At 57.1% G+C, this 25,843-nt stretch overlaps 1 protein-coding gene across 1 annotated transcript in view; it reads left to right on the top strand.

Moving 5' to 3' along the window:
- Window positions 1-20,799, top strand: part of HCN4 (hyperpolarization activated cyclic nucleotide gated potassium channel 4) — a 42,584-nt gene extending 21,785 nt beyond the window's left edge. The window contains exons 2-8 of the mRNA XM_081831373.1: window positions 2,325-2,748; window positions 11,261-11,422; window positions 13,498-13,716; window positions 16,614-16,760; window positions 16,858-17,098; window positions 17,398-17,562; window positions 17,672-20,799. Of these exons, the coding sequence (XP_081687499.1) occupies window positions 2,325-2,748; window positions 11,261-11,422; window positions 13,498-13,716; window positions 16,614-16,760; window positions 16,858-17,098; window positions 17,398-17,562; window positions 17,672-19,134 (2,821 nt within the window). The 3' untranslated portion in view covers window positions 19,135-20,799. The remainder of the gene's footprint in view (window positions 1-2,324; window positions 2,749-11,260; window positions 11,423-13,497; window positions 13,717-16,613; window positions 16,761-16,857; window positions 17,099-17,397; window positions 17,563-17,671) is intronic.
- Window positions 20,800-25,843: the final 5,044 nt, after the last annotated feature.

Raw genomic sequence — 25,843 nt, 5'->3', positions numbered from 1 at the left:
TGGTTTGTGGGGAGGAATTCTCCAGCATTCCGACCCCAGCCTGGATCAGGCACCAGAAATATCCCTTAGCATCTGGAAACTCACGATTGAAATAATTAGTCAGAATGCCAGGAAATGGTTGTTTTTGCCTGGTGTAATTTGGTTTTATGAAGACCACTAAATGCAAACATTCTCCTGTTAATTACTGTCTCAAATTTGGTCTGTAATTGAGAGAACTAGAGCTGGGGAAAGTGTAGAAACCCGCTGGAGTGGCAGGCCTGCCCAAGTCAGCATTCCCAGCCGCCTTGCTCCCGCTCTGTTAATTTTAGAAACTCCTCTAGCCTGTGTGTATTATTAGCTTTATGTACGGAGGCCATGGGGCCCTCAGTAGCCTCTCAATGCCAGTTTTGTTTTGTTTTTTTTTCCCAAGAGATGAAGTGAAAGGGAATGGTGACCATGTGTATATAGGGGTGTTTGCACACTCTGTGTGAATGGGGATACCTGTTTGTGGCTTCAAATGTGTGTCTGCAGCTGTCTTTGAACGATGTGCATGAGGCTGCGTAGAGAGTGTACACAGCTCAGGAGCATCCCATAAAAGCCGAAACCATTCTCCTGGGGCTCACACGTCATTAGCAAGATGTGCTGTCTTCTGTGTGGTGGGTGTGATGGCTGGGGTGGGTTCTTGGGTCTTAGGTTGGGTTCTCCCAGATGGCATAGGGGGATTCGGGCTGGAGAAAGGGTGGTGGGTTGTAGGGCAGGGAAGGCGCTGAAGTTGACCTCTTAGCACCAGCCTGAGAATGAGAAGGTTTTAGCCTGAGAGGCTCTGACTTGGGTCCTGTCTTGAGGCCCTGAATGGCTTGGCTTTCAAAGGAGCTGTCCAAAGCTGCCCTTCCAGAAGCTGCCCTTCCCTGAGTTGTGTGGTGTGGGACAGCTGTCTCATCCACCTTCAGTGAGACAGATCCTGTTCTCTTTGACTTATAGCGCCATTTTGAATCTGGCAAAGAAAGCAATTTGCTGTGAAGTAATATTTATTTTTCTAACCTGGAACTCTTCTGGCAGGAACACTTTGGTTTTGGAACAAGACCCTACGAAGACTCGAGGGAAGCTTGTCTTTTTTTCTCTTTCCTCCCTCCTAGCTTTCTTATAGTCAAGAATTAAAGATGGCTGAAAGGTTATTTCTCTTGGGAGAGAACATGCTTATTTCTGCCTGACTTAATACCTTTATCTGTCATTGTGTAACTGTTTAAATTAATAGCAGAAGGAAATAGCTGTGCAGTGCAGGTTTTAGATCTTGGGGCCAGCCCCGGGGTGGCTGGTACTCAGGCAGGGTCCCTGGTATTGATTGGTCATACCTTCTAGACATGGGGTCTGTGCCTGCCTGTGCTGTCTTGCACACTCCAGAGGGGCCCCTGCTAGGCCAGGTGGCTTCGCCCTGAGGGGCCCTTCCCACCTCCCTCAGGAAGCACTTGCAGTTGCTTTGACACCTTAGGAGAAATGATACTGTAAGCCCCCACTGATCTCACTCCATTGCATTGAGTGACACCTCACAAGTGCCTGAAATCCCCTCATTAACACTTCCTGCCCTTGAAGATTTCACTGTCCTTCCCCAACCCTGTGTTAGAATGCAAACCTCTGGGGGAGAGAGATGGTCAGGCATTTTCTGACTATAGGGGATAGACTAAAGGGGGACCCCAGAAAGCCAGTGTGGGTGAGGGCCAGATCACAATTATGGGATGGAGTGTTTAGGCTCCACCCCTTATTGCACAGTGAGGAAACTGAGGCCCAGAGCAGGGAGGGAACCTGCTTGACATCACATAGCATGTCAGTGACAGAGCTGGGGCTGGATCCCAGGCCTCCTGCCACCCAGGTACCCGCCGTGTATCTGGACCTCCCCTGCTCTCTAGTCACAGTCTGTAGCACGTCTGCCTGCCAGCCTGTCTCAGGCCATAGCTGACCCTCAGGGAGGATGGAGCAGCTTGGCCTGAGCCTGGGGTGTTGTCGGGCGAACTACTCCTGCTGCTAAAACAGCTTCACACTTCTCTCTGGACATCATGTTTGGTTTGCATTTCAGCCTGACTCCTGCTGGGGAGTGCGGATGGGAGTGGGAGGCTTGTCACTGGGGAGCAGACAGAGGGACAGGCAGAGGGTATCCTTAGGGAAAAGAGAGCCTTTCGGTGCCAATCTCCATATTTTGCCCATGGTACCCATGTGCCTATCTCACGCAGTGACTCAGAACCTCCCAAGACTTCCCTCTTCCACACCTGCTCTCCCTTGGAGTTTTTTCTCATAGTCTGTAACTCATTCCCTCTGTCCTCCTGGCGACTGACCCCTGTGTCTCTGGGCAGATTTTACTGGGACCTGACCATGCTGCTGCTGATGGTCGGAAACCTAATCATCATTCCCGTGGGCATCACCTTCTTCAAGGATGAGAACACCACACCCTGGATCGTCTTCAATGTGGTGTCGGATACATTCTTCCTCATCGACTTGGTCCTCAACTTCCGCACAGGGATCGTGGTGGAGGACAACACCGAGATCATCCTGGACCCGCAGCGGATTAAGATGAAGTACCTCAAAAGCTGGTTTGTGGTGGATTTCATCTCCTCTATCCCTGTGGACTACATTTTCCTCATCGTAGAGACACGCATTGACTCAGAGGTCTACAAGACCGCCCGGGCCTTGCGCATCGTCCGCTTTACCAAGATCCTCAGCCTCCTGCGCCTCTTGCGTCTCTCCCGCCTCATTCGATATATTCACCAGTGGGAAGAGGTGAGTGGCCAGACCCAAACCTCTTGGGGGAAGGGGTATTTTTCCCCACAGGGGGAGTGAGGGGCCAACAGGTAATCTCAGATTGTTGGATTTGGGCTGTCAGATGGTAGCAGGCAGATCTTCTCCAAGAGGACAAATGGTAGTAATTTCTTGACTTCTTAGGTGCTAGACACTATGAAAATCACTTTACAGTCAGTATCCCATGTAAGTCTCTAACAACTGCGATACTCATTTTTTACATAAGGAAACCAAGAGACATAAAGGGATTTATATGAGGTCACAGAATCAGTAATTGGTGAACCTGGACTGAGAGCCTACACTGTTAACCACTGGACTATATTGTTTGGAAAGCAAACTCATGAGCCTTGAGGGGCCAGGCAGGGAATGTGAATGGGTGAAAAGGGCCAGTGGGAGGCAGTAGGGAGTGTGGTGGACTGGGGAAAACTGAAGAATACATCTTCCGTCTGCCTCTACTCCACTGTAGCCACCTGCTGCCAAGTGAGAATAGGCCCAGGTTGCGAGATCTACAGATTGATCATGAGAAGCAGAAATATGGGTTTTTGTGCCAATTTTGTTGGCAACTATCTCAGGTGTCCTGGGGGTTCTTCCGGAGCAGACCCTGAGGTGAGGATTTGCATGAAAGTAGCTTTTTTTCCCCAGTGGGGCTGAGGTGGGCAGTGTTTCCAGGAATAATATGGTAAGGGAATGGGGAAGAGGGACAGGGGATGGAAGGAAGGAAGCCAAATAAGGGTGACACCAAGCAAAGTGCCGTGGGGAGCTCTGGGGACAGTGTACCTCACACCTCGGGCAAAGAGTTGGAATTTTTATATCCCCTTGCATGGCAGTCCCCGGTTCAGGGCACTCCCTGCCCTTGGTGCTAGCAGGCAAAGCAGCTTCCAGCAGCCTGGGGCGGGTCTCTGACAAAGAGCCCCAGGGGCTAGCCGTAGGGAGTGAAAAGCATCTGAGGAGCCTGGAGTTGTGCGCGCGAACTGTAAAGGGATCCTAGGGGCTGTGGGCAGAACACTGGCTCCAGAAACTAAATAAAAAATTGTAAAAGAACTGGGTGGGCCAACACTGTTCTGAACAAACCTAACTCAGCCATGGGCTGAATGCTGTCATCTGTGGGAGGAAGAGAGGAGGACTGTGAGCTGCAGTTCGGAAAAAGGCAGGTGACCGTGCGAGCGCTTCTGTCTCTGTCTGCCACTGTCCAACTTAACACCTTTCGGCCGCGGTGGCAGGCAGGCTGGCCTGCAGGTGCCAACGTGGGGGGTAGGTGTGCTCTGTGAGGCCACCCCCGTCCGGGTCCAGAGCGGGCCGGAGCCCGGGGAAGCTTCTGCAGAGGCGCATTTCTTGCCACGGCTCACTGCCAGTCTTCTGGTCCCCAGGACCCCTCTGCTTGGCTGGTTGGACGGAAGTTCCCATGCTCAGGACACCAAGCCCCCACCCCACCCCAGCGGCAGCCTGGGCCCCAGCAGTGGCGCGCACGGCTGATGGTCAGGGCGCTGGCAGATTGAGGTCGGGGTATCATGAAGACCTGCGCTGCAGAAGTGCCTACGCCAGCCCGGCAGCATCACTCCCTGGCGGAAATTCTCTGCCTAGGAGAATTTGCGCTATTCCTGCTGACAGAAGAGGGGCCATGACTTGCCCAAGGTCATGTGGGTGGCAGGCCCCTGGTGGAGCTGGAGCAGAGCCCAGTTAGCTCTCTGGACTCGCAACAATGAGGGGTCCCTGCCTGGTGCAATGGAAGCCCCGGGGACTTGAGCTAGGATACACATGTGAGATCCCAATTAAAATCCTGGCTCCATACTGCCTCGCTCTGTGACCTGGGTGCCACCTTGCCTCCCTGAGCCTCAGTCTCTTATCTGCAGAGTGGGTATCATCCTCACTGGATTGTTGTGAGATGATGTTTATAAGACACTTAGCAGGAAGCCTGGTGAGTGGTTTGATAAATGCCCTTCCTCGGTCATTTGTCTGAGTAACCCTCTATACCTCTGGGGGGCGGGTTACTTTTCTCAAATACTTTTTTTTGCTGAAAGATTTATTTATTTATTTGAGAGAAAGAGAGAGCACAAGCAGGAAGGGCAGAATCCTCTCAGAGAGAATCTCAAGCAGACTCCACACTGAGTGCAGAGCCTGATGTGGGGCTTGATCTCATGACCCTGAGATCACGACCTGAGCCGAAACCAAGAGTCAGATGCTTAACTGGCTGCACCACCCGGGCACCCCCAAATATTTTTTACCCTTTATTTTATTGGCTCCTCACACCTAGCGTCAAGGTAAAGCAGGCGGGATTGATAATTCCTGTTTGTCCGTGAGGAATAGGGTCAGAAGGTCCAGCAGGCCCAGTGGTAGGATGTTGGAACTGGGCCTCCTGACTCTGGGTTCCTGCATTCTTAGGTGGCCTGAAAGCAGGATGACTTTGATTCTGTCGTCTGTCCCTCTGTTAGGGACGACTCCCAGCTGAGATTGGGAAGGCGGGCAGCCGAGCAAGTCGAGGGGTGGGGTAAGGAGTTCTATGTGATAGGTTGGGTTTGAGGCACCTTTGGGACATCCAGGCACGGAGAATGTTGGGGTGGGGTTGGGGGTGCTGGGGCCCCTCTGAGCGGCTGCAGAGGAAGAACAGAGGCAGATTTCCTGGAGCGCCCTCACAGGCTTGTCTCTTGTTTTCTGTCCCAAGTAGAAATACCACGGTCCGGAGGGTGGACCCTAGAGACCTCCGGGCAGACTTCCGGACCATGTTGGCTCCCTCAGTCCCGAAGACCCCCCTAGCCTTCTATTTGTCTTGAACTTGCAGCTAGACTATCACTAAAAGCAGACAAGTAGCCACTCTTCTCCTTCTCCGGCATTGCTTCAAGTCTCCAGACCCCTGCCCCCTGGGAACAACCCTTGCTGCTTCCTGATGCCTGGTCCCTGGGGCCATAGTGTTTGGGGAGAATTTGGCACACTTGCCCGTGGCCCTGCAGAGTGAGCCCTGGAATAGAAACTAAGTGCTTCTGTTACTGTCCCTGCACCACACATCCTGGGAGCTCAGTCCAGAGCTTCTGTCCCCATGCCTCTCTGGCCTGGCTACCCTCTGGGCTACCCAGAACTGGTCAGGCAGGCTCTCGCCCTGGCCCTTCCCTGGGGTAGACAGAGGCCCCAGGAGGCCTCAGGTCAGGGCTCTGAACTGAACATGGGTACTCAGTCTCCTGGGCAGGAAGGCAGATCCCAGGAGACCAAAGAGATGACTCCCACCCCCTCCACACACACCCTTATCTGGCCTACCAGCTGGGGAGGAAATTGCTTTGAGTTGACTTCTTTGGGCACACCGCCCAGCCAAGGGCTCCCACTGGACCCTGGGATGGGACTGGGCTTTCCCAACTGGCCCCAGGTACCCTTTCTTCACATCCTCCACAGCCTGCCCTAGCCCTGGGGCTTCTTGCCTCAGCTTGGCCTGGAGGCAAAGAGCAGGGACACCCTGGAAGTCCCAGGTCTACAGGGGACAAGGGAAGAGAGGTATTCAGTAGAGAAAACCCTGCTGTCTCTCCTCCTCTAACTCCCTGTATGAATCTCTTCCCCTTGGGGGCCTCAGTTTTCCCGACTGTCAGGTGGCCTCTGATGTTCTAGGGGGTTGGGGCTTGGTCCCCACACCAGCCTCCCCTGGCAAGGATGATGTGAGCTGACCCTGAGGACACTGTCGTGGCCCTGGGTGGGGGCTAGAAGGTCGGCCAGCTGTGAAGAAGCAGCAGCTTGCCCGAGGCCCCCGGAGAAGCTGTGGAGAGGCCAGACTGCCGACCCCCAGGCTTCAGCTGCCTCGCCCGGCCCAGCGCAGCGCCCCTGTCAGAGAGTCCGCAAGTGTTACTAGCAGGTGTTGGGAGTCAGGGGAGGTGGAGGGTCTCGGCAGGTGTAAGCCACCCTCTCAGAGGACGTCAGCCTCTGCCTCCATCCCAGGCGATCTAGGTCAGCATCCTCCTCCCCAGCCTCTCCCAGCCAAGCCACTTCCCTCCCTCTGAGGTGTGAGCTTGTTACAGGCACAGAGGCTATTGTTAGAAACAGTGGTCCATCCCCCCCACCCCCGATGTTCCCCTGCAGGCCCAGCACCCCAGCGACCTATCCCAGCATTCTCTTTCTCTCAGCAGCCAGGAGCCATGGCAGGAAGCCTGGAGGCAGGAGGCTGGGCCGCGGCCGAGCTTCCTGATGAGTCTCCTCCCCCACGGGCCTCGATTTTTCTATCTCTTTCAGAATCGAGGAGTGGTCCTAGGGGTAGGGCTCGGCGCTCTCTGTAGGCCCCAGGAAGGGACCCAGGGTGACCCTCGATTTGGCCACCTCCAGGCAGTCCCCAGGACACACGTGCATCAGCCATCCTCTCAGGCCTGGGATTGCTGACCCCAGTGTGGTCACTGGTCCCTGAGACACAGGGAGAAGTTGTTCTTTTTTCCTGGGGAGAAAACGAGTCTCCCTGGGAGGGAACTCAACCCGGCCCCAAGAAGAGGCCTCAGTGGAAACTCCAGTTTCTGGTCTCTCCCCAGGCCTGAGAAAAGAACTCTTTGTTCGAAGGCTGGGGAAGAGAGGGAAGGAAAGGAACCAACATGCATTGAGTACCTACTGTGTATCAGCTGTGGACATCATCTCTCCTGATCCCCAAGACATCCCTGGGAGCTGGCAGTTATTGACCCATTACACAGATGAGGAAAGAGGCTCAGAGCAGAGAAGGTGCTTGGCCGAGGTGGAAGACATGTCACTCTGTCTGCACTGTGGCCGGGAAGCTGCGGAGCCCCCCCCTCCCCTGAGGGCCATGCGGGGCACAGAGAGCGAGGCGCCCAGGCTGCCCGCCCAGCGAGCCTTGCGGGGCTGGAAATGAAGGTACTCAACTCCCACAGTCAGAACCAACATCATAAAAGGGGCTTTTAATGAGGTATAAAGAGCAAGATAAATATTTGTGCAGTGCAGCTGACTTGCAGGCGGCCTATGGCCCCAGCCCACAGCGGGGACACACAAGTGTCCAGCTGTCTCTCCCGGCAACGACCAGCCTTACTCTCAGCAAGCATACCTGTGTGCCATAGTGTTTGGGCTGGGGTGCATGTCCTCACCACCTGGGGTACCTCCGAGCCTGGATGGATGTGCCCCCCGCCCCGACCGGCTCTTGGCAGGAAGCTCGTATTTCACCATGTCAGTGCCTTTGGCTTTGCCAGCCACAGTACCCCTCCCGACCACCAAAAACTCCCACCCTCCCACCCCTCCCCACCTCCACCGGGCCCCCTTCCAGCATCCGCCTGCTTCTTCAGGCCAGCTCCAGGCACCATCACCACCACCACGCTCTGCAGGACGCGTGAGTCTGTGCCCACCTGTAGGAAGAGTCACCTTTTTCTTCCCACGAAGGCAGGGGCAGAGTCCCCGTCGGCTGCACCTGCCTAGAGTGGGGCCTTTTCCAAATGCCACCATGTACACTCGTGGCGGCCCTGATCTGCATCACCGCCATCATCCCCATCCCGGTCATTGTCACCTTCCCCTTTATCTCTGTCACGAAGCACTTCACAGTTCCTGAGACCCTACCACATGCTCTGCCCCATTCATTGCTGAGGTCATGATAAAGGCAAAACTAGAGAAGGACCTGATCCTGGAGGAAGATGAGCTACGAAGGAACAAAAAAAACATAGGCGATACCCAAAGAGAAGCAGGTATTGCATAAAAATATACCAACCCGGATACCTCTGTTTCTAAGGCGCAGAGTGATTCATGCAGAGGGGCGGTCTCCGTGAGCTGTCCAAGACTGGGACGCCTTCTGAAAGGGGTCTGAGGCTACCTGAAGCTCTAGTCCTGTAATATACTGTATACTGTAGAGTGGCATAGTGCATAGTACTCTCTGTCATAGACACTGTAAGCACTGTCCAGCTTGGGCTGTTCGAACAGAATACGGCAGACCTGGGGGCTTAAACAACAAACGTTTATTTCTCGCAGTTCTGGAGGCTGGGAGGACAAAGCGGGGTGCCGGAATGGTTGGCTTCTGCCTGAGGCCCTCGTCCTCCTTTGTGGATGGCCACCTTCTTGCTCTGTCCTCACATGGCAGAGAAAGATCCTCCTCCGTGTCTCTTCTTCGGGCACGGACCCCATTCATGGGGGCTCCACCCCTCATGACCTTATCACCTCCTAAAGGCCCCAACTCCTAATGCTATCACCGTGGGGGTTTGGGCTTCAACGTATGAATTTGGGGGGACACAAACATTCAGTCCATAGCAGCTGGGAAATGAGGGAGCTTCATAACAATGACCCCACCCATGTTGTTTTCGGGGCCCAGAGGACTATCTTAGCCAGTTTAATTTCTCGGCAACCTCGAGAAATGGGGGGCAGATGTCTAGCTTGTCCTAGCTGAGGGGAGGCTGAGATGTGGTGGGACGTGAGGGCTGGCCATCTCTGAGACTGGATGGCCCCACGTCACTTGCCTTCCCTATCCTTTGAGTCTGGGGAGCTGGTGGCCTCCTGGTCAACCGAGAGTTGGAAAGGTTGGTGACTTGCCCAAGGTCATAGAGCTATGATGTCCACCTAAGCAGTGAGCAGCCAGAAGTGAGATCTCCCCTCAGAGCCGCAGCTGGGGTGCTGGTACTCAGGAGCTGCTGGGGATGGTGGGGAGAGGCTGAGGAGCTTCCCGGGCTTGGGATCCAGGCCCCAGGGCAAGGCCGGCTGTGGACGGACGGACGGACGGAGGCACTGCTGTCATGCTCGGGCATGCTCGGCCTCCTAGACGCGGCCTGGGGCCCGTACTGCCCTGCCTGGTCTCTCGTGCCCCACGGCCCTTACACGGACGCAGCATTTCGGCGGGGAGCCGGCACGCTTAGAGCACGGGGCTTATGGAGGCGAGATGCTGGGAGTTCGGGCTGGCCCTGGGTCCCCTGGCCGTGTGAATCCAGCCACATCGCTCAGCCACGTTGGGTTTGAGTTGTTCCATCTGCAAGACAGAACTCCTGAAAACCGTCCTTCCCTCCCTGGGCCAGTCTGATAATCTGCAGGCAGCCCTGGGCTCGGACGTGCCTCTCCCACTGCCACCATGACAGTGGCCAGAGCCTTTGCTTCTCCGAGCCTTGGTGGAAAATGGATTATGAATATTTTCAGCAAAGGCTTGTTGTGAGTTTAAATGGGACGATGGCTGTGGGCCCACGGGCCCACACTCAGATGTGGTGTTACTGTCCCTCTGTCACGGGGGCCGTGGGGGTGATGGAGCGCCATCCTTCATGAACCTTTCCAGGGTCTGCTTCATCCTGAAAAGACTCCATCGCCTTTCTGCTGGAACATGCCGAGTAGTGTTAGTAAGGGGGCCGCAGGTGGGCGCGCCCCTGGGGGTGATCGACAAGTAGTACTCGTGTTTGGCTTTTCGGAACCTAGCCCCAAACTAAGCCCGCATTTCAGAAGGGGAAACCAAATCACTAGTATCAGCATATCCCACCACCAGCCACCAAAGTCTACCCCATCCCAGCCCCAGAGTCTTCCAGGCCAGGGGCAAGACCAGAGCTTCTAGAGACCTCCCTCTAGACTTCCTTCCAGCTCTCTGTCCCTTCATTGTCCCGTCAGCACGGGGATCCCCGTGATACCAGACCAAGCAGCAGCTCTGGGAGGAGGGCGGGGCTGGGGGGGCAGGGATGCTGGGATGTGCCCACCCTGGCCCTGCCCCGCCAGGCTTCAGCCTCCCACTAGGAGCCACAGGAGTGGGGGTGCATGGGTGGCGCTAGGCTGGGGTTGCAGTGGCTGTATTTTATTAAGCAATACAGGAGAGTATGACTACCCCTACATATTAACTAATCATAAAGATTAATTATTAACAACCCATCAATTAATAATGGTTCACAATTTGTGGAACATTTCTATAGTAGCGAGCACTTTATATGTATAATTTAATCCCTTTGACAGTCCACTCGGGTAAGAATTTTTATTGCCATTTTCCAGATGAGGAAACATAATCAGAGAGGTTCAGGGGCTTGCTCAAGGTCTCACAGCTGGGGATTGGGTAGAAGTGGGCCTGGGATCAAGGTCTGTGTGAACTGGGAGCCCCTGTGTCCATGCTGCTTCCCCTTCGGTTCCGTGGCTGCCTTAAGCAGAGCCCACTGCCGCTGGGGAAACACCGTGGCCCTAGCGTGACGATAGACCGTGGTCCCCTGAGGAGCCTCAAGCTGGCTGGCTCTTCTCCCTGTCGTCTTCATGGCCTAGGCAAGCTGATGAGGCAGCTTCTCTGCCCACTCTGGGGCTGCGGGGGCCTCCGGGTGCCCTCCCTTCAGGTATCCGGCCCGGAGGGCTGGCCTTCCCCGGGGCAGAACCCCCATCTGCATGAATCCCAGGAGGCGTCCCTCTGGGGCCCCACAGCTTGCTCTGTGCCTCTTCCAGGCCACCTTCCTGCCACCTCCCCACCCTGGCCCCCGCCTGCACCTGCACCAGGCCAGCTGCTCTGCCCAGTCCCTGGGGGGCAGTGCCCGCCAGCAGCCGCAGGGGCCACGCCCTCTCCCGGCCAGCCGCCCACCTAGGCCAGTTTCCTTCCCTCTGCCTACAGATCTTCCACATGACCTACGACCTGGCGAGCGCCGTGGTGCGCATAGTGAACCTCATCGGCATGATGCTGCTGCTCTGCCACTGGGACGGCTGCCTGCAGTTCTTGGTGCCCATGCTGCAGGACTTCCCCGACGACTGCTGGGTGTCTATCAACAACATGGTGGTGAGCGCCCAGCTCCGCGCTCCCTCTGCGCCTCGGGGAGAGGGGGGCGGGGCACAGGCAGGCTGCGAGCTGGGACCCAGCACGTGGGATCCCGAGGGGCCCGCTTGGTGCCCGAGCGCACAGGGCTCTAACGGGTAGAGGTCCGTCCCAGAGCCCTGGGCTGTGTCCCGCTCACCCCGCGGACTTCTAACGGGAGCCTCAGGGTTTGGCCCTGACTTCACCCAAGGAGGTGAAGACCTGGTCATTCTCAGACGGTTTCAAGTGTGGCAAAGCTGGGCTGGGGGCTCCTGCCCTCCTCCCTCCGTTCCCCGGGAGGCAGACCAACCCTAAAAGCCTAGGAAGAGAAACCTGTGAGGAGCACGGTTGGCAGCGCCTAGACCGGGCTAGCCACCTTCTGCTCTGGCAGCTGAGCGGGGCTGTCCCCTCTCGGCCCCTTCCCTTCCCTGCCCCCCCAGCCCCCACCCCTCAGACACACACTGGCTCCTCCTGAGCCTGGAGGGCTTACCACCTCCCTACCACCAACCCTGTGGTGGGGGAGGGAAGATGGAATGGGGGCTGGGAAGCCATAGCGCAGAGCCCCCCTCCCCACCCCCGGGCGCCTCCCATGGACAGAGTGGGCACCAGGCGGGGTGAGGACCCCCTGGACCTGTGGCCATTTCTCAGAGTCTGGTGAACGCTGCCTCCCTCCTTCTCCCTCCCTGTCTGTGTGGTTTGGGCTGGCGGGCAAATCCCCAGAGCCCTAGGGGAGGAGAAACCAGCTTTGAAAGAGGTGAAAGAGACCCCAAGGCATCATTCAGCATCAAATAGGCCTTTACAAAACAGCCTTTTGATGAGCTAAGTGTAAATGAATCGGCCATATGGATTGAATTTCCCGGTCCCCAGAAGCTCAGCAGTAAGGCCCCAAGCCCTGACTAGAGACAGCTGGGGGCCACCCCAGGTCCCCAGGCAGGGAGCCGGGGCCAGCACCCCAGGATCAGCCCCCCTGACCACCCAACCTGGTCTGGACCCAGAGCAACCAGACCAGCTCAGCTTTGTCTGGGACCATCTGAGCGACCTTGAACATGGCTAGGAGCTCCTGGGCCTTTCTCCAGGTGCTGGGAATGGCCTGCTGACTACGGAAGGTTTGGGGCTCTGGGCACCAGTTCTGTGGGTCCTGCACAAAGTCCTGCGCATAGTTGCGAATACGTCCCCTGTGTGAACAGGGAGACAGTGGGGAGGTGGCAGATGCTGGGGTTCATTTGGCAGCTTCCTCTTTGGGGACAGTTTCCACTGTGTGAGGGGGACAGGCCCACACATGCACTAAATTCAGGAGATGGCCCTTCTGCGCCCAGCGTTCCCACACGGAGACTTCCTTGAGACACTGACTGGCTTTGGAGACAAAAATAGCCAGGAGCCTCGCTCACTCCCTTCCTCCCTCCTCCTGCCCCCAAGCAGTGTCTGTTCCACACAGTCCAGCTCCTGGCGGGGGAGGACTAGCGGGGCCTCAGCCCTGGACCCATTCCGGCAGGGCTCACCCAGGAGGCGAGTTAGCTCTGCAGCGCTTCAACTTTGCTCACCCAAAATGAGGACAGTGTTTTTGGCTCAGTCTGCCGGAGCCTGAGGGGAAGTCCCCCCAGGGGAAGCATATCTGGTTTTATAATTGAGGTCAGTGGGGAAATGGGCTTCACTTGGTAGAAGTTTGGGGGGCGGATGGAGCTATTTCAGCAAGTGGAGGACAGCAGGGCGGCTCAGCCTGCAGCCTTTGGCTGCTTGGGGGGGCTCCAGGCGGCCCTATGGGGATTGAGAAGTCAGAGGGGGGCGAGGCTGGCTCCCCTCCTTTTGCTGGGGCTTCTAGCCTGATCCATGTCCCCCAGAGCAAGAGAAAGGCCCGAGTCGGGGATTCGCTGTCACCACAGGTCACCAGCATGGGCCTCCTGCCCCTCACCCAAGGCTTTCAGCCAGCAGCAAGGCTGGAAGCCCTCCCTGGGCTCCGCCACTGGGAAAGAGTTAGGTTGAGGGGTACGAGGTGGCACGGACCTTTCTAGCTGCTAGTGAGAGGGCGGCCATTCACTACCCACCCCATAATCTGTCCACAGAACAACTCCTGGGGAAAGCAGTATTCCTACGCCCTCTTCAAGGCCATGAGCCACATGCTCTGCATCGGGTATGGACGGCAGGCGCCCGTGGGCATGTCGGATGTCTGGCTCACCATGCTCAGCATGATTGTGGGCGCCACCTGCTACGCCATGTTCATCGGCCACGCCACCGCCCTCATCCAGTCCCTGGACTCCTCCCGGCGCCAGTACCAGGAAAAGGTAGGGCGGAAAGCTGTGGTCCATCCTGGGCTGCCTCGGGAGAACCCCGTGACCCCCAGGGAAAACAGGCTGGCAGCCGGTGGGTCTGGTGGGGGCCAACGAGTTCTGCCCTCTACCATCATCTGGCCTCGGCTGCTCATTTTTCTGTTGTCTGCCTATTTTTCATGGACAAGTTCCTAAAACAAAAAAACCCCCACGTTGTTTAGGATTGCTGAGTCCATGGCTCAGCCCGTTGAATTGAAGTTCCCCAGTGCCCTCTGCACTGCTAAAAGCCAATGGCTCCTTTCGGGTCCTCCCCTCACTCAGCATCTCAGTGGTATTTGACAGTTACCACTCCCTTCTTGGCTCCGCACTTGGTTTCTGTAACTGCACACTCTCAGCTTTCCTCCTCCCCCTCTGGCTGGTCCTTCTAGCTCTCCCTGGGCAGTGTGGCCCAAATGATATAACCGGCTGTCCGGTTACTTCCCATCTCCGTGGGCATGTTACTTCCCATCTCTGTGCCCCATTTGCTCATCTGTAAGATGGAGACAGTAAGTAGAAGGGGTCATATCATTCGGTTTATGAGGAGTGAGTAATACATGCCAACCGCTAAGACTGTGAGCACAGAGCAGGCTATTCAATATTTATTGGCTAAGTGGGCTCCATCTGCCACCTTCCTCTCCATGCTCCGCATGGCAGATTAGAGCAGGCACTTAAAAAAATGTAAAGTTGATCATATCATCCTGCTTAAAACTCGTCAAAGTCTTCACGTTACTCATAGATGCAGAGGAACTCCAAGGTGGGTTTCCTCAGCCTGGCATTTAAGGGGCATAATCTGGCCCCTGCCCTTCTCATGCCCAGATCATGCCATGGGCCTACAGCCCTCCATTCCAGCCTCGCCAGGCCTGCCCACCCCCCGCACGTGTCCTCCTGCCACAGGGCCTTGGCACAGACACTAGCCTGGAACTCTCCTCTTTCCTTTTCACCCGACCACTTCTGCACCTCTCAGCCTGCACTTCACCTTGGTGAGCCTTCTGTGACCCCATCAGTCCCACCCATCATGTGACCCCATGGTGCCCTCTAATTCCCCTTCACCACAGTCGGAACTCCTGCCATATTTATTTCCTCTGTGTGGTCCGTTGTTTAGCGTCCATCTTGCCCATCCAGGCTGTGGCTCCGTGAGGGCAAGACCCAGGTCTATGCCTCCCCATTGAATTCTCGGTGTCCGGCACATCGCAGGACTCAGTGTGTATTGATTAACTGGCTGCCTGCCTGCCCTAGGTGCTGTCCCTTGGTGTGGTGACCAAGACATGGAGGCCCAGGTCCCAAGCTGCCAAAAGGAAAGGTCGGGAGAGTCTGCAAGACCAGGGCAGGGTGGGAGGGGCAGTTTGGGGAGGCAGAGGAAGAAGGTAGAAGAGAATTCTAGGCTAGTCATCATGATGAGCATGAGCAAAGGTGTATGCAGATGGGTAGGAAAGAAACCAGCCTGATCAGAACAAAGCGTCCTGGGTTAGGAGTGAGGGGGCTGGAAAGGGGAAGGAGAAGAGGAGTCAGGTTATAAAGGCCAGGGCTTAGTCCAGAGCCAGGTGAGGGATCAGTGTGGGCCCGGGTCAGTGCCCAGCCTGCGACCAGGTCAGGACTCAGTGTGAGACCAGGGTCAGGGCTCCGTGTGGGACCAGGATGGGGGACTACAATCAGGGATAGTTTAGAAAAAGCACCAGAGAGTTCATTCGAGGGCAGAGTCAAGCTGCTTGTGACTTTCCATTTGAGAATTGTCTTTATTTCGTTCTTTAGCTAATGGCTCTCCAATATGATTTGCCCATAAATCTCTCAGAAATATATTGCCTCCCCTTGGTCCCCACTACCAGCTCTCGCCTGGATCACTTCAATAAGCTTCCAGCTCCCGCCCCGTCTCCAGACCCTGCCTCCCCACCATTATTGATGCTCCAGGTGTGGGGAATTCTCTAAAATACAGCTCTAGCTGTTCTGACTGCCCCTGTCCCCATAGCCAGCTGGGAAGTCCCTGTCTCCTGGGGCTGGGCACAACCTCGAGCAGACAGAGCCAGCTTGGCTGGAAGAAGGCACAGAAACTTCATCTCCCAGCCCTCGGTTGCCTGCTGGCATCTGTCTGCAGCCGCACTCTGTCCCCACCTCTTGGGAGCACCAATGTGTGAGAACAGGCTCCCCTCTTCTGCTTGTTCCCGGGGTATAGGAACTTCCCTTCCATCTCAGTGTGGGAAAACTCTGTTCTTGCCTAATCTGTTTCTGCCTAGCGTGCCCCTGTGGACCCCCACTCTGCACCCATAGTCCTGGGACGGCTGGAGCAGCACCCACCCTTCACCCCTGGGTGGATGGGAGCATTTCATATTTGCTTGAGCCCTGGGCATTTAGGCTCACAAATCTCTTATCCCCAACCTCTGATGAAGGACCTTGTTCTACCCTGGTCCTCCCGTGGGCTAGCGTCACTCTTCAACAAAATGACTTGGGGCCAGCCGGGGGGCCATGTTTGGATACACAGCCTATGATGGGTCAGGCATCCTGACTTTAGCCTCCGGCCCCCCTAACCCACTGCAGCCCAACCCTGCTGCCCAGGCCCTGTGACTGCTGGTGGCAAAGAGCTCCTCCAAGGCCAGTGAGGCCTCTCTGGTCCACAGTGTGACACAGAAAAGACCCATGTGCAGAGGAAACTTGATGGGCTCCTGGTCGGTTGGCCCAGAACGGGGCTTTGGACAGCCCCTATTGTCCCCGGCCATCTCCAGGGCCCTTGGCACTCTGATGGAGCCCCTCCCCCGCCCCAAGTGGCTGGGAGTCAGGGCCATGGTTTGGGGCACACCCACACCGAGGATCTCAGCGTCTGGTCACCAGGGGGGCCGGGGCCCTCAGGAGCTGACGCCCTCTCCCTCTCCCCCCGCACTCAGTACAAGCAGGTGGAGCAGTACATGTCCTTCCACAAGCTCCCGCCCGACACGCGGCAGCGCATCCACGACTACTATGAGCACCGCTACCAGGGCAAGATGTTCGACGAGGAGAGCATCCTGGGCGAGCTGAGCGAGCCGCTGAGGGAGGTGAGCCGGGGGCGGCGGCGGGGAGGGGAACTTCCCTCCTGCTGGGCAGCTCCCTCACCTCCTCCCTCTCTGCCCATCCACCCTGTCTGGGGAGCAGGAGATCATCAACTTTAACTGCCGGAAGCTGGTGGCCTCCATGCCTCTGTTTGCCAATGCGGACCCCAACTTTGTGACCTCCATGCTGACCAAGCTGCGCTTCGAGGTCTTCCAGCCCGGGGACTACATCATCCGTGAAGGCACCATCGGCAAGAAGATGTACTTCATCCAGCACGGTGTGGTCAGTGTGCTCACCAAGGGCAACAAGGAGACCAAGTTGGCAGACGGCTCCTACTTTGGAGGTGAGGTGGCTCAGGGAACTCTAGGGGGACAGGGGGATGGGCTGGAGAGACACCGAGGATGAAGTTTGGGGTCCTTTGTGGCCACTGCCTGGAGGTGGGTGTCTGTGGCCCAGCGTGGGGGTGCCAGAGCCGGGAAAGAGCCTGGCATGCACTTGGGAGCATCTAGCGTGGTCACCGCTGGGGATGGGGCCTTGTGACCGTCAAGCTTCCCCACCAGACAGTGGGGACCCAGGTAAGGGGGCGAGCAGGAGGCCCCTTCGAGCGCCCCCCCCCCCGCGCCACTCCCGCTGTCCTGGCAGAGATCTGCTTGCTGACTCGGGGTCGGCGCACGGCCAGCGTGAGGGCCGACACCTACTGCCGCCTCTACTCGCTGAGCGTGGACAACTTCAACGAGGTGCTGGAGGAGTACCCCATGATGCGGCGGGCCTTCGAGACGGTGGCGCTGGACCGCCTCGACCGCATTGGTGAGGGGCCGGGCAGGGCAGTGGCCGGGAGGGGGACCCCTCTCCCACTCCCCCCCCACGCCCCGCCTCCCGCTCCGGCCTGAGCCCCTGCTCTGGTTCCGTGGCCCAGGCAAGAAGAACTCCATCCTCCTCCACAAAGTCCAGCACGACCTCAACTCAGGCGTCTTCAACTACCAGGAGAACGAGATCATCCAGCAGATCGTGCAGCATGACCGCGAGATGGCCCACTGCGCTCACCGCGTCCAGGCCGCCGCCTCCGCCACCCCGACGCCCACGCCGGTCATCTGGACCCCGCTGATCCAGGCGCCGCTGCAGGCCGCCGCGGCCACCACCTCGGTGGCCATCGCGCTCACCCACCACCCCCGCCTGCCGGCCGCCATCTTCCGGCCGCCCCCCGGCCCCGGGCTAGGCGGCCTCGGGACGGGGCAGACGCCCAGGCACCTGAAGCGGCTGCAGTCCCTGATCCCGTCGGCGCTGGGCTCCGCCTCGCCCGCCAGCAGCCCGTCGCAGGTGGACACGCCGTCTTCCTCCTCCTTCCACATCCAGCAGCTGGCCGGCTTCTCCGCGCCCGCCGGCCTGAGCCCGCTCCTGCCCTCGTCCGGCTCCTCCCCGCCGCCCGGGCTCGGCGGCTCCTCCCCGGCTCCCACGCCCTCCGCCTCCGCCCCTGCCGCCGCGGCCGCCGGCTTCGGCCACTTCCACAAGGCGCTGGGCGGCTCCCTGTCCTCGTCCGACTCTCCGCTGCTCACGCCGCTGCAGCCCGGCGCCCGCTCGCCGCAGGCCAACCAGCCGCCGCCGCCCCCGCTGCCCGGGGCGCGGGGGGGCCTGGCGCTCCTGGAGCACTTCCTGCCGCCCCCGCCCTCCTCCCGGTCCCCGTCGGCCAGCCCCGGGCAGCTGGGCCAGCCTCCCGGGGAGCTGTCCCCCGGCCTGGCCGCCGGCCCGCCGAGCACGCCAGAGACGCCCCCGCGGCAACCTGAGCGGCCGTCCTTCGTGGCGGGGGCCTCCGGGGGGGCTTCTCCCGTAGCCTTTCCCCCCCGCGGAGGTCTCAGCCCGCCGGGCCACAGCCCCGGCCCCCCAAGAACTTTCCCAAGTGCACCCCCCCGGGCCTCCGGCTCCCACGGTTCCTTGCTCCTGCCGCCCGCCTCCAGCCCCCCGGCCCCCCAGGTCCCCCAGCGCCGGGGCACGCCACCGCTCACCCCGGGCCGCCTCACCCAGGACCTCAAGCTCATCTCAGCCTCCCAGCCGGCCCTGCCCCAGGACGGGGCGCAGACTCTCCGCAGAGCCTCTCCGCACTCCTCGGGGGAGTCCGTGGCGGCCTTCCCGCTCGTCCCCAGAGCTGGCGGCGCTAGCGGGGGCAGCGGGGGCCTCGGTCCCCCGGGGAGGCCCTATGGTGCCCTCCCCGGCCAGCATGTCACTCTGCCTCGGAAGACATCCTCAGGTTCTTTGCCACCCCCTCTTTCTTTGTTTGGGGCAAGAGCCGCCTCTTCTGGGGGGCCCCCTCTGACTGCTGCCCCCCAGAGGGAACCTGGGGCCAGGTCTGAGCCAGTGCGCTCCAAACTGCCGTCCAATCTATGAGCGGGGCCCCTCCCTCCCTCTTCTCTCTTCTTTTTTTCTCCCTTCTTTCTTCCTTCAGGTTTAACTGTGATTAGGAGATATACCAATAACAATAATAATTATCATTAAAAAAAAAACCCACACCAGAAAAACAAAAGACAGCAGAAAATAACCAGGTATTCTTAGAGCTATAGATTTTTGGTCACTTGCTTTTATAGACTATTTTAATACTCAGCACTAGAGGGAGGGAGGGGGCAGGGAGGCAGGCAGGGCCCAAAGGCAAAAGCCAGAAGAAGGCAGGTGGGGGTTTCTGGGGCTTGACGGGCGTGGGGGTGACCCACCTTTGGGGTTTCTTAGAGCAGGTCTGTTATTGTATTTGTTTTAGGGCAACAGTCACCACCAGACCCTTAGCTGTGGTCATCTTGTTCCCCCAGGAAGGGGTTGCCCCTCGATGTGTTCCTGGGGAGCCTCAGTCACCTGAGTCTTTGAGACAAAATGGGGCCAGGGCCCTGAGAGTCTTGCATTTTTTTTCTACTGCAAACTTAGCAAGATATGTATATGAATATGAATATGTATATGTACATGTATGTAAGATGTGTATATGTATAGCTATGTAGCGCTCTGCAGAGCCGTGTAGATAGCCACTCACATGTGTGCACATTTTAACCCCATTGCCAGGACACCCAGGTCACCTTACATCCAGCAGCCCGCCTTGGCCCTCTGGCTGGGCACCACAGGGTCTGGGGAAAATGTTCTCTCCAGTCCTCAGGGAAGAGGACCCCAGGACCTCTCAGCAGGCTCCCTTTCTCTCCATCTCTGGTCTCAAATCCAGTCCTAGCCTGACCTCTCCCCACACAGAAGCAGAAGACCCCTTCTTCCCTGTGAGGCCTCAAGCACATCCTGTCACCTCCGGGGCCCTCCATTTTCCCATCTGTACAGTGGGAGGTGAGGGGAACTTCTATTTATTGAGTCTGCTCTGTGCCAAGCACTGGTTTAGCACTTTACACACATTAACTCCTTCAATTTCACAAAGGCCATGAGGTGGGTACTTTGATTCTCCCCATTTCACAGATGAGGACACTGAGTTTGGGCAGTTTTTCCAGAATCATGTAACTAGGAGTGGCAGAGCCAGGACTGATTGGAGATTTAAATCCATGCCTGCCTGAGGTCAAATCCTATGTCCCTTCCAGAAGCAACTGTTGAAAGGGACTGAGTTAGTCTCCAAGTGTAGTGCTGTGGGAAGAGACCAGATTTTGGAAGCAATCAGACCTGGGTTCAAATCCCAGCCCTGCCACTTCATAGCTCTATGACCTTGGGCTAGTTATCTGACCTTTCTGAGTCTGTTACCTCATTTGTAAAATGGGAATAATTATGGTACCTCCTCACAAGGACCTATGAGGACCAGATGAGAAAAGTAGCAGATGTGAAATGCCCAGCCTAGCGCCTGGCACACACCATAGTAGGTGCTCAATAAATCATGTTTCTTCTGTTCCCTCCTCATGTGCCCAGCCCACTGCTCCAACAAGCTATGGTGAGAGCCCAGAGAACTTTGGCTGAGGGCTCCAGGACCTTATGATCTCAGGACACAGGAGGTGGCTGGGCCTCCTTGCAGGGCCTCCTGTGGCCAGTGGTGGGCTTGAGCCAGGCCTTGAGAGGTGGGATTTAGAGAGGAGGAAGGAAAGAGAAAGGGGGAGGCGAGGAAAGGGGAGCGGGGGTGGGATGGAGTGCACAGTGAGGACGGGGCCGAGGTGGATGTGTAGGTGTAGTCAGGGCTTTGGGTGGAGATCCAGAGGCATTGGATGGCAGCCCGAGGGCTTTGGCCTTGATTCTGAAGGCACCTGGGAGCCAGAAGCAGGTTCAGATGGGGGCAGATGTGAAAGCAGCTCAGATGCCTCCTGAGGCACACTCCTCCTCCCCAGCCAGACCCTGCCAGGACCAAGGTTAGTGGTCTGACTCCACCTGCCTATTGGGCGGGAGCAGGTTTGGATGCCAAGACCTGCATAGTGGGGAGGGCTGGTCCCACCTTGTCCATCCAGAATCCCTCTCCATGCTCCAGCCGGAATGAAGTCAAGATCAGGTTTGGTCCTGAGTTGTCCTGGGATGTGGGACAGGCCAATATCTCCATGGATGGGCCACAGGGAGAGGGAGACAGCCATCCAGGAGAGAAGGTGGTGAAGGATCCTGGGATCTTGGGGAGAGACTAGGCGCCTGGCTGGGGTCTTCAGTGGGCAGGAGGATGCCCCTTGGGCCTAGGGAGTTCTCAGAGCAGGAAGGATTTAAGTGGCAGCCTCAACCTGGGTTCTGCACACACCCCTGTCCCCCTCAAGGAAGGCGGCAGGACTTGATCCAAAGCCTGTCTAGTCCTGGAGGGGGGTGGGGGAGGGGAGAGGAGCAGGGGTGGAGGCTGCAGGGGCATGAGGCGTGAGGACCACTCCCCTTGCCATCAGGGCCTGGCCTCACCACCCTCTTCTCCACGCACACACGCACACACACACATACACACACACACACACGCACGCATATTATAAAAGCTCTGACCCAGCCCAGCCACTCCTCGGAGACTGGGGAAGCCAGGTCCAGTCAGTGGGCCCACCCATCCCCAACCCACCCCCCAGCAATTTTCAAATCTACCACTTTTAAAACAGAAAACGGTAAATGCACCGAGTTGTATATTTTATTTAAATAAAAAAATTCCAGCAGATGCTGTCTTCTTCCAGGGCTCCGGGATTGGCAGCGGAGAGTAAGGTCAGTGGGGCACGCTGAAGGCTCAGGAGCCAGGCTGTGGTGGGCGGGGGACACGGCCCCTAGAGCACATGTGGCACTTGGAGGCACAAGCCTGTGTCCCCAAGAGCAGGGGAGCAAAGGTGCAAGGCGGTGTGAGAGGGCTAGCTGTGGCTGCAGGCGTGCGCTGTTCATGGGCTGGTGAGTCATTAAGGAGGAGAGAGAGGGAGCGGGTGTGTCCTTTGTCAGCTGGTGGAGCTGTGAGACCCTGACTCAGCCCCCGCGCACCCCAGCTGCCAGGGCTGGGACTCCTTGGTGCTCCCTGAAGGGGAAGGAGGACGGTCACTGTGCACGTGGACTCCACTGGGATACTGAAGATGGGCCTTCAGAAACTGGAGGGTGGCTGGGGGACCAAAGGTGACGGGGGGGTAGGGTGTCATGGCCAGGACAGAGGGTTTCAGAGTGGCCAAGGGTGGGACACGGCTGCTGGGCCCCCGAGCGGACTGGGGAAGCTGAGGGCACCCTCGGGATGGGCGGCTTCGCTGTTAGGAGGTGGGGCGCCCACTCCCTCCTGACGGGCCGGGGGTGGGGCCCTGGGCTTGGCCCCCAGACCCTCTGTGAAGCCTTCAGACGGCTGCCCTCGCTCCCCCCGGGGCCGCAGGGGGCCCCCCCCAGCCCCGCGACCTGGCCGGATGGGGGAGAGGCAGCCATCGGCGGCTGGAACAGCGAAGTCCCCGGGGCTCCCGGCTCTGCGCGTGGCCACTGCCTGCTGTGTGGCCCCCTGAAGGAGGAGGGGAAGTCCTCCGAAAAGGGCAGGGAACCCGGTCCTCATCACTGACGGCCGAGTGGATGCTGTTTCCATGGGAACCGGCCTCCGAGTCCCGTTGCTAAGGAGGCAGCTCGGCAGGCCCTGCGTCCCCATGACAACTGCCCCCTGCGGCCCAGGCAGCACGGCTCCTCAGGGACCGGCGGGGAGGGCGGAGGTGGCCCGCGGGCCTGGCCTTTGAGGCTATGGGGAAGCCTTCTCCAACAGTCCCTGATTTAGTCCAGCCAAACCTCGCGGGGCAGGGGTGCACCTGGGTGGCCCCAAGGATGGTCACCCGCACCCACCAGCCCTGCCCACCCAGGACAAATCCCCCAGGTACCTGCACTGGGCCTTGCTCCTCCCCTGGGGGCTGGGGGGGCGGGCAGGCAACACCAGTCACTGTCTTCTCTGTTCCTTGACTCCAAAAGGACAGTAAGTACCCACTGTGTGCCAGGCGCTGGGTGCGTCCCCCTCTCTCCCTCTCCCCACACCGCCCTGACCGGTCAGAGTTCACCTCAGCTTCAGCGAGCCAAAGGGCACGGACGCGGCCGGGCGAGGAACTTGCCCCCGACCAGGCTGCTAGAACGTGAAGGGACCAGGATGCACGCGGCTCCTGGGGACGCCCCGCCTGCCCCTCTCCACTGGTGCCACGCCGAGGGCCTGACGCTAGGAGCAGCCCGGCCGGGGACAGGCACGAAAGCTCGTGTTGTCTGTAAGAATTTAAAAACAAGAATAAAAATGGCAAACTGTCAGTTTGCTTTCTCCTCTCTGTCATCCTCACCACGTACCGGCAATCCTGAACAAGTTGGGATCCAATACCCCCTCCCCACTGCGACAGGCAGCGCCCCCCGCCGAAATGCCCCCACACTTCGGTGCCTTGCAGTCGGCTGCGAGTGCAGGGGGTGGGGGCAGGCCTGAAGGCACCCTTTCCGCCTTCCTGGGGATAAGCCGGACTGACGTTTGTGCAAAAACTTTGAAAAGGTTTGACAAAATCCCTCCCTCAACTTTGTGTTTGTTCCCAGCTGCTGATGGTCGGCTTCTCAGCCAAATTTCTGGAGGGCCGTCTACGCTCCCCCCCCGCATGTCCCTTCCTCTGAGTCACTTCGTCCTCCACTGCAATCTGGCCCCCGCCTCCTGGCCACCCGCGGCCCCAGACCAGGTCATCAGCGGCCCTCCCTGCGCACCCAGGGGCAGCTTCCCCGCTGGCAGAGTGTGACCCCCCTGACCCGGCTGCCCCCCCAGCCTCAGCGCGAGGGGCTCTCCTTCGTCCTGGAGGGGAGTGCCTCCAGGCCGCCCCTTGGCCCCCCTCTTCTTACTGTGCACACACTTCCTGGAAACCTCACCCATGCCCTTGGCTCCCCCGGCCTGGTGGGGAAGGCCTCTCCCTCCGTTCAAGCCCCCAGTCCCCTGAGCTTCAGCCTGGGCACCTGCTGCTGGGGTCCCTGGGCTCCTCATCCTTCTCTGACCCTTCTCTGAGCCACCTCGTATTCTTTCTGGAGTTTGGAACTTCCAGCGCCCCACAGAGCCTCGGCTCAAGCCCTGCCCTGCCCCCTGCTGATTCTGCTTCTCCAACTTTCTTTCTCTTGAGGGTAGAGATTTCATACACACAGAAGAAGGTATAAATAAACACATAATACATACATAATAAGTACATAAATAAGACATGAAAAATATGATAAGCAGCCATGTACCAACCACTCCATTTTAAAAAACAGAGCACAAGGAATTTCTCTGAAGGCCTCTGTACCAGTCCCCAACAGTATCCCTCTCCTTCTCTCCAAGGAAAACCACTCATCTGCACTTTAATTCTCTCATTCCCTTACTTTTCCTGACACTTTTACTGCTGAAATAAAATGTCTCTAAACCATATATTCAGTTGCTTACCAAGGTTGGGGGGTTGGGGATTGGAAGGAATTGTCTTTGCAGGGAGGAGGATTTCATCAATAATACTCAGAATTGTTGATGTATGGGGATAATAAAAAGCAGACCGAGTTTCAGTTCATTTTCTTGTTTTCAATTTCTTTACAAATGATCTATCTTTCCTGCCTGCTCCACTTTTGTCCACCACTAAGTACGTTAGTAAGAATCTGAGCTTTGGCTAAGTGGTATCATGCCTTATGTAGTCTCCAGTGATTTGCTGGTTTTGTTCAATATTGTAATTTTGAGACCCTGTTGATGCACAGAGCATAGTTAACTCATTTTCACTGCTGTATCGCATTCCAATATATGCTTTGCCCCCCATTTTCATAGGCATTCTTCTGGAGATAGCTCTCTCAGTTGGTCCCAGTTCCCGTTATTACAAACACTGCTACTAGAAATGTTCTTGTTTGTGGCTCTGGATAAAGATGCGTTAAAAGATCTCTAGGCTCTGTATCTAGTTGCAGAATAACTGAGTCATAGGATGAATTAATCTTGGCTTTACAAGATCATGCCAAACTGTTTTAAGTAGTTCTAACAATTTATTTATTTTTTTTTTTTTTAAGGATTTTTATTTATTTATTTAACAGATAGAGAGCACAAGTAGGCAGAGCGGCAGACAGAGGGAGAAGGAGAAGCAGGCTCTCTGCCGAGCAGGGAGCCCGATGCGGGGCTCGATCCCAGGACCCTGGGATCATGACCCGAGCTGAAGGCAGCCGCTTAACCGACTGAGCCACTCAGGCGCCCCAGTTCTAACAATTTATACTCCCACCTGCAGCGTGTGAGTTACTCTTGCTCCACATTCTTGCCAATAATTGGAATCATCAGACTTTGTTATTTTTCCCAATCTAGTGATATCTGATTATGTTTTAATGTGCAAATCCCTAATTACTAGTAAGTTTCAATGTTTTCTCGTATATTAATTTGCCATTCGTATTTCCTCTTCAGAGAAATATTTTTTCATGTATTTTGCCTTATTTCCTATTATTTTGTTATTGATTTGTAGCAGTTTTACACACACACACACAGGCACACACATCTATCTGGGAAACACATTCTTTGTTCATGAGATGTTACAAATATCTTCTTCCTGTTTATGGCTTTTATTTTCACTTTTTTTTAGTTTTTTTTTTTAATTTTATTTTATTATATCACCATACATTACATCATTGGTTTTTGATGTGGTGGTCCACGATCCATTGTTTTCATACAACACCCAGTGCTCCATGCAGTACGTGCCCTCCTTAATACCCATCACCGAGCTAACCAATCCCCCCTCCCCCCTCC

Source organism: Leptonychotes weddellii, chromosome 9 (assembly GCF_054177405.1).
Source record: "Leptonychotes weddellii isolate Sample4059 chromosome 9, ASM5417740v2, whole genome shotgun sequence".
In the NCBI taxonomy this organism is placed as follows: Eukaryota; Metazoa; Chordata; class Mammalia; order Carnivora; family Phocidae; genus Leptonychotes; species Leptonychotes weddellii.
Note: the sequence above shows the minus strand (reverse complement) of the source record. Positions and strands in the feature narration are given on the sequence as shown.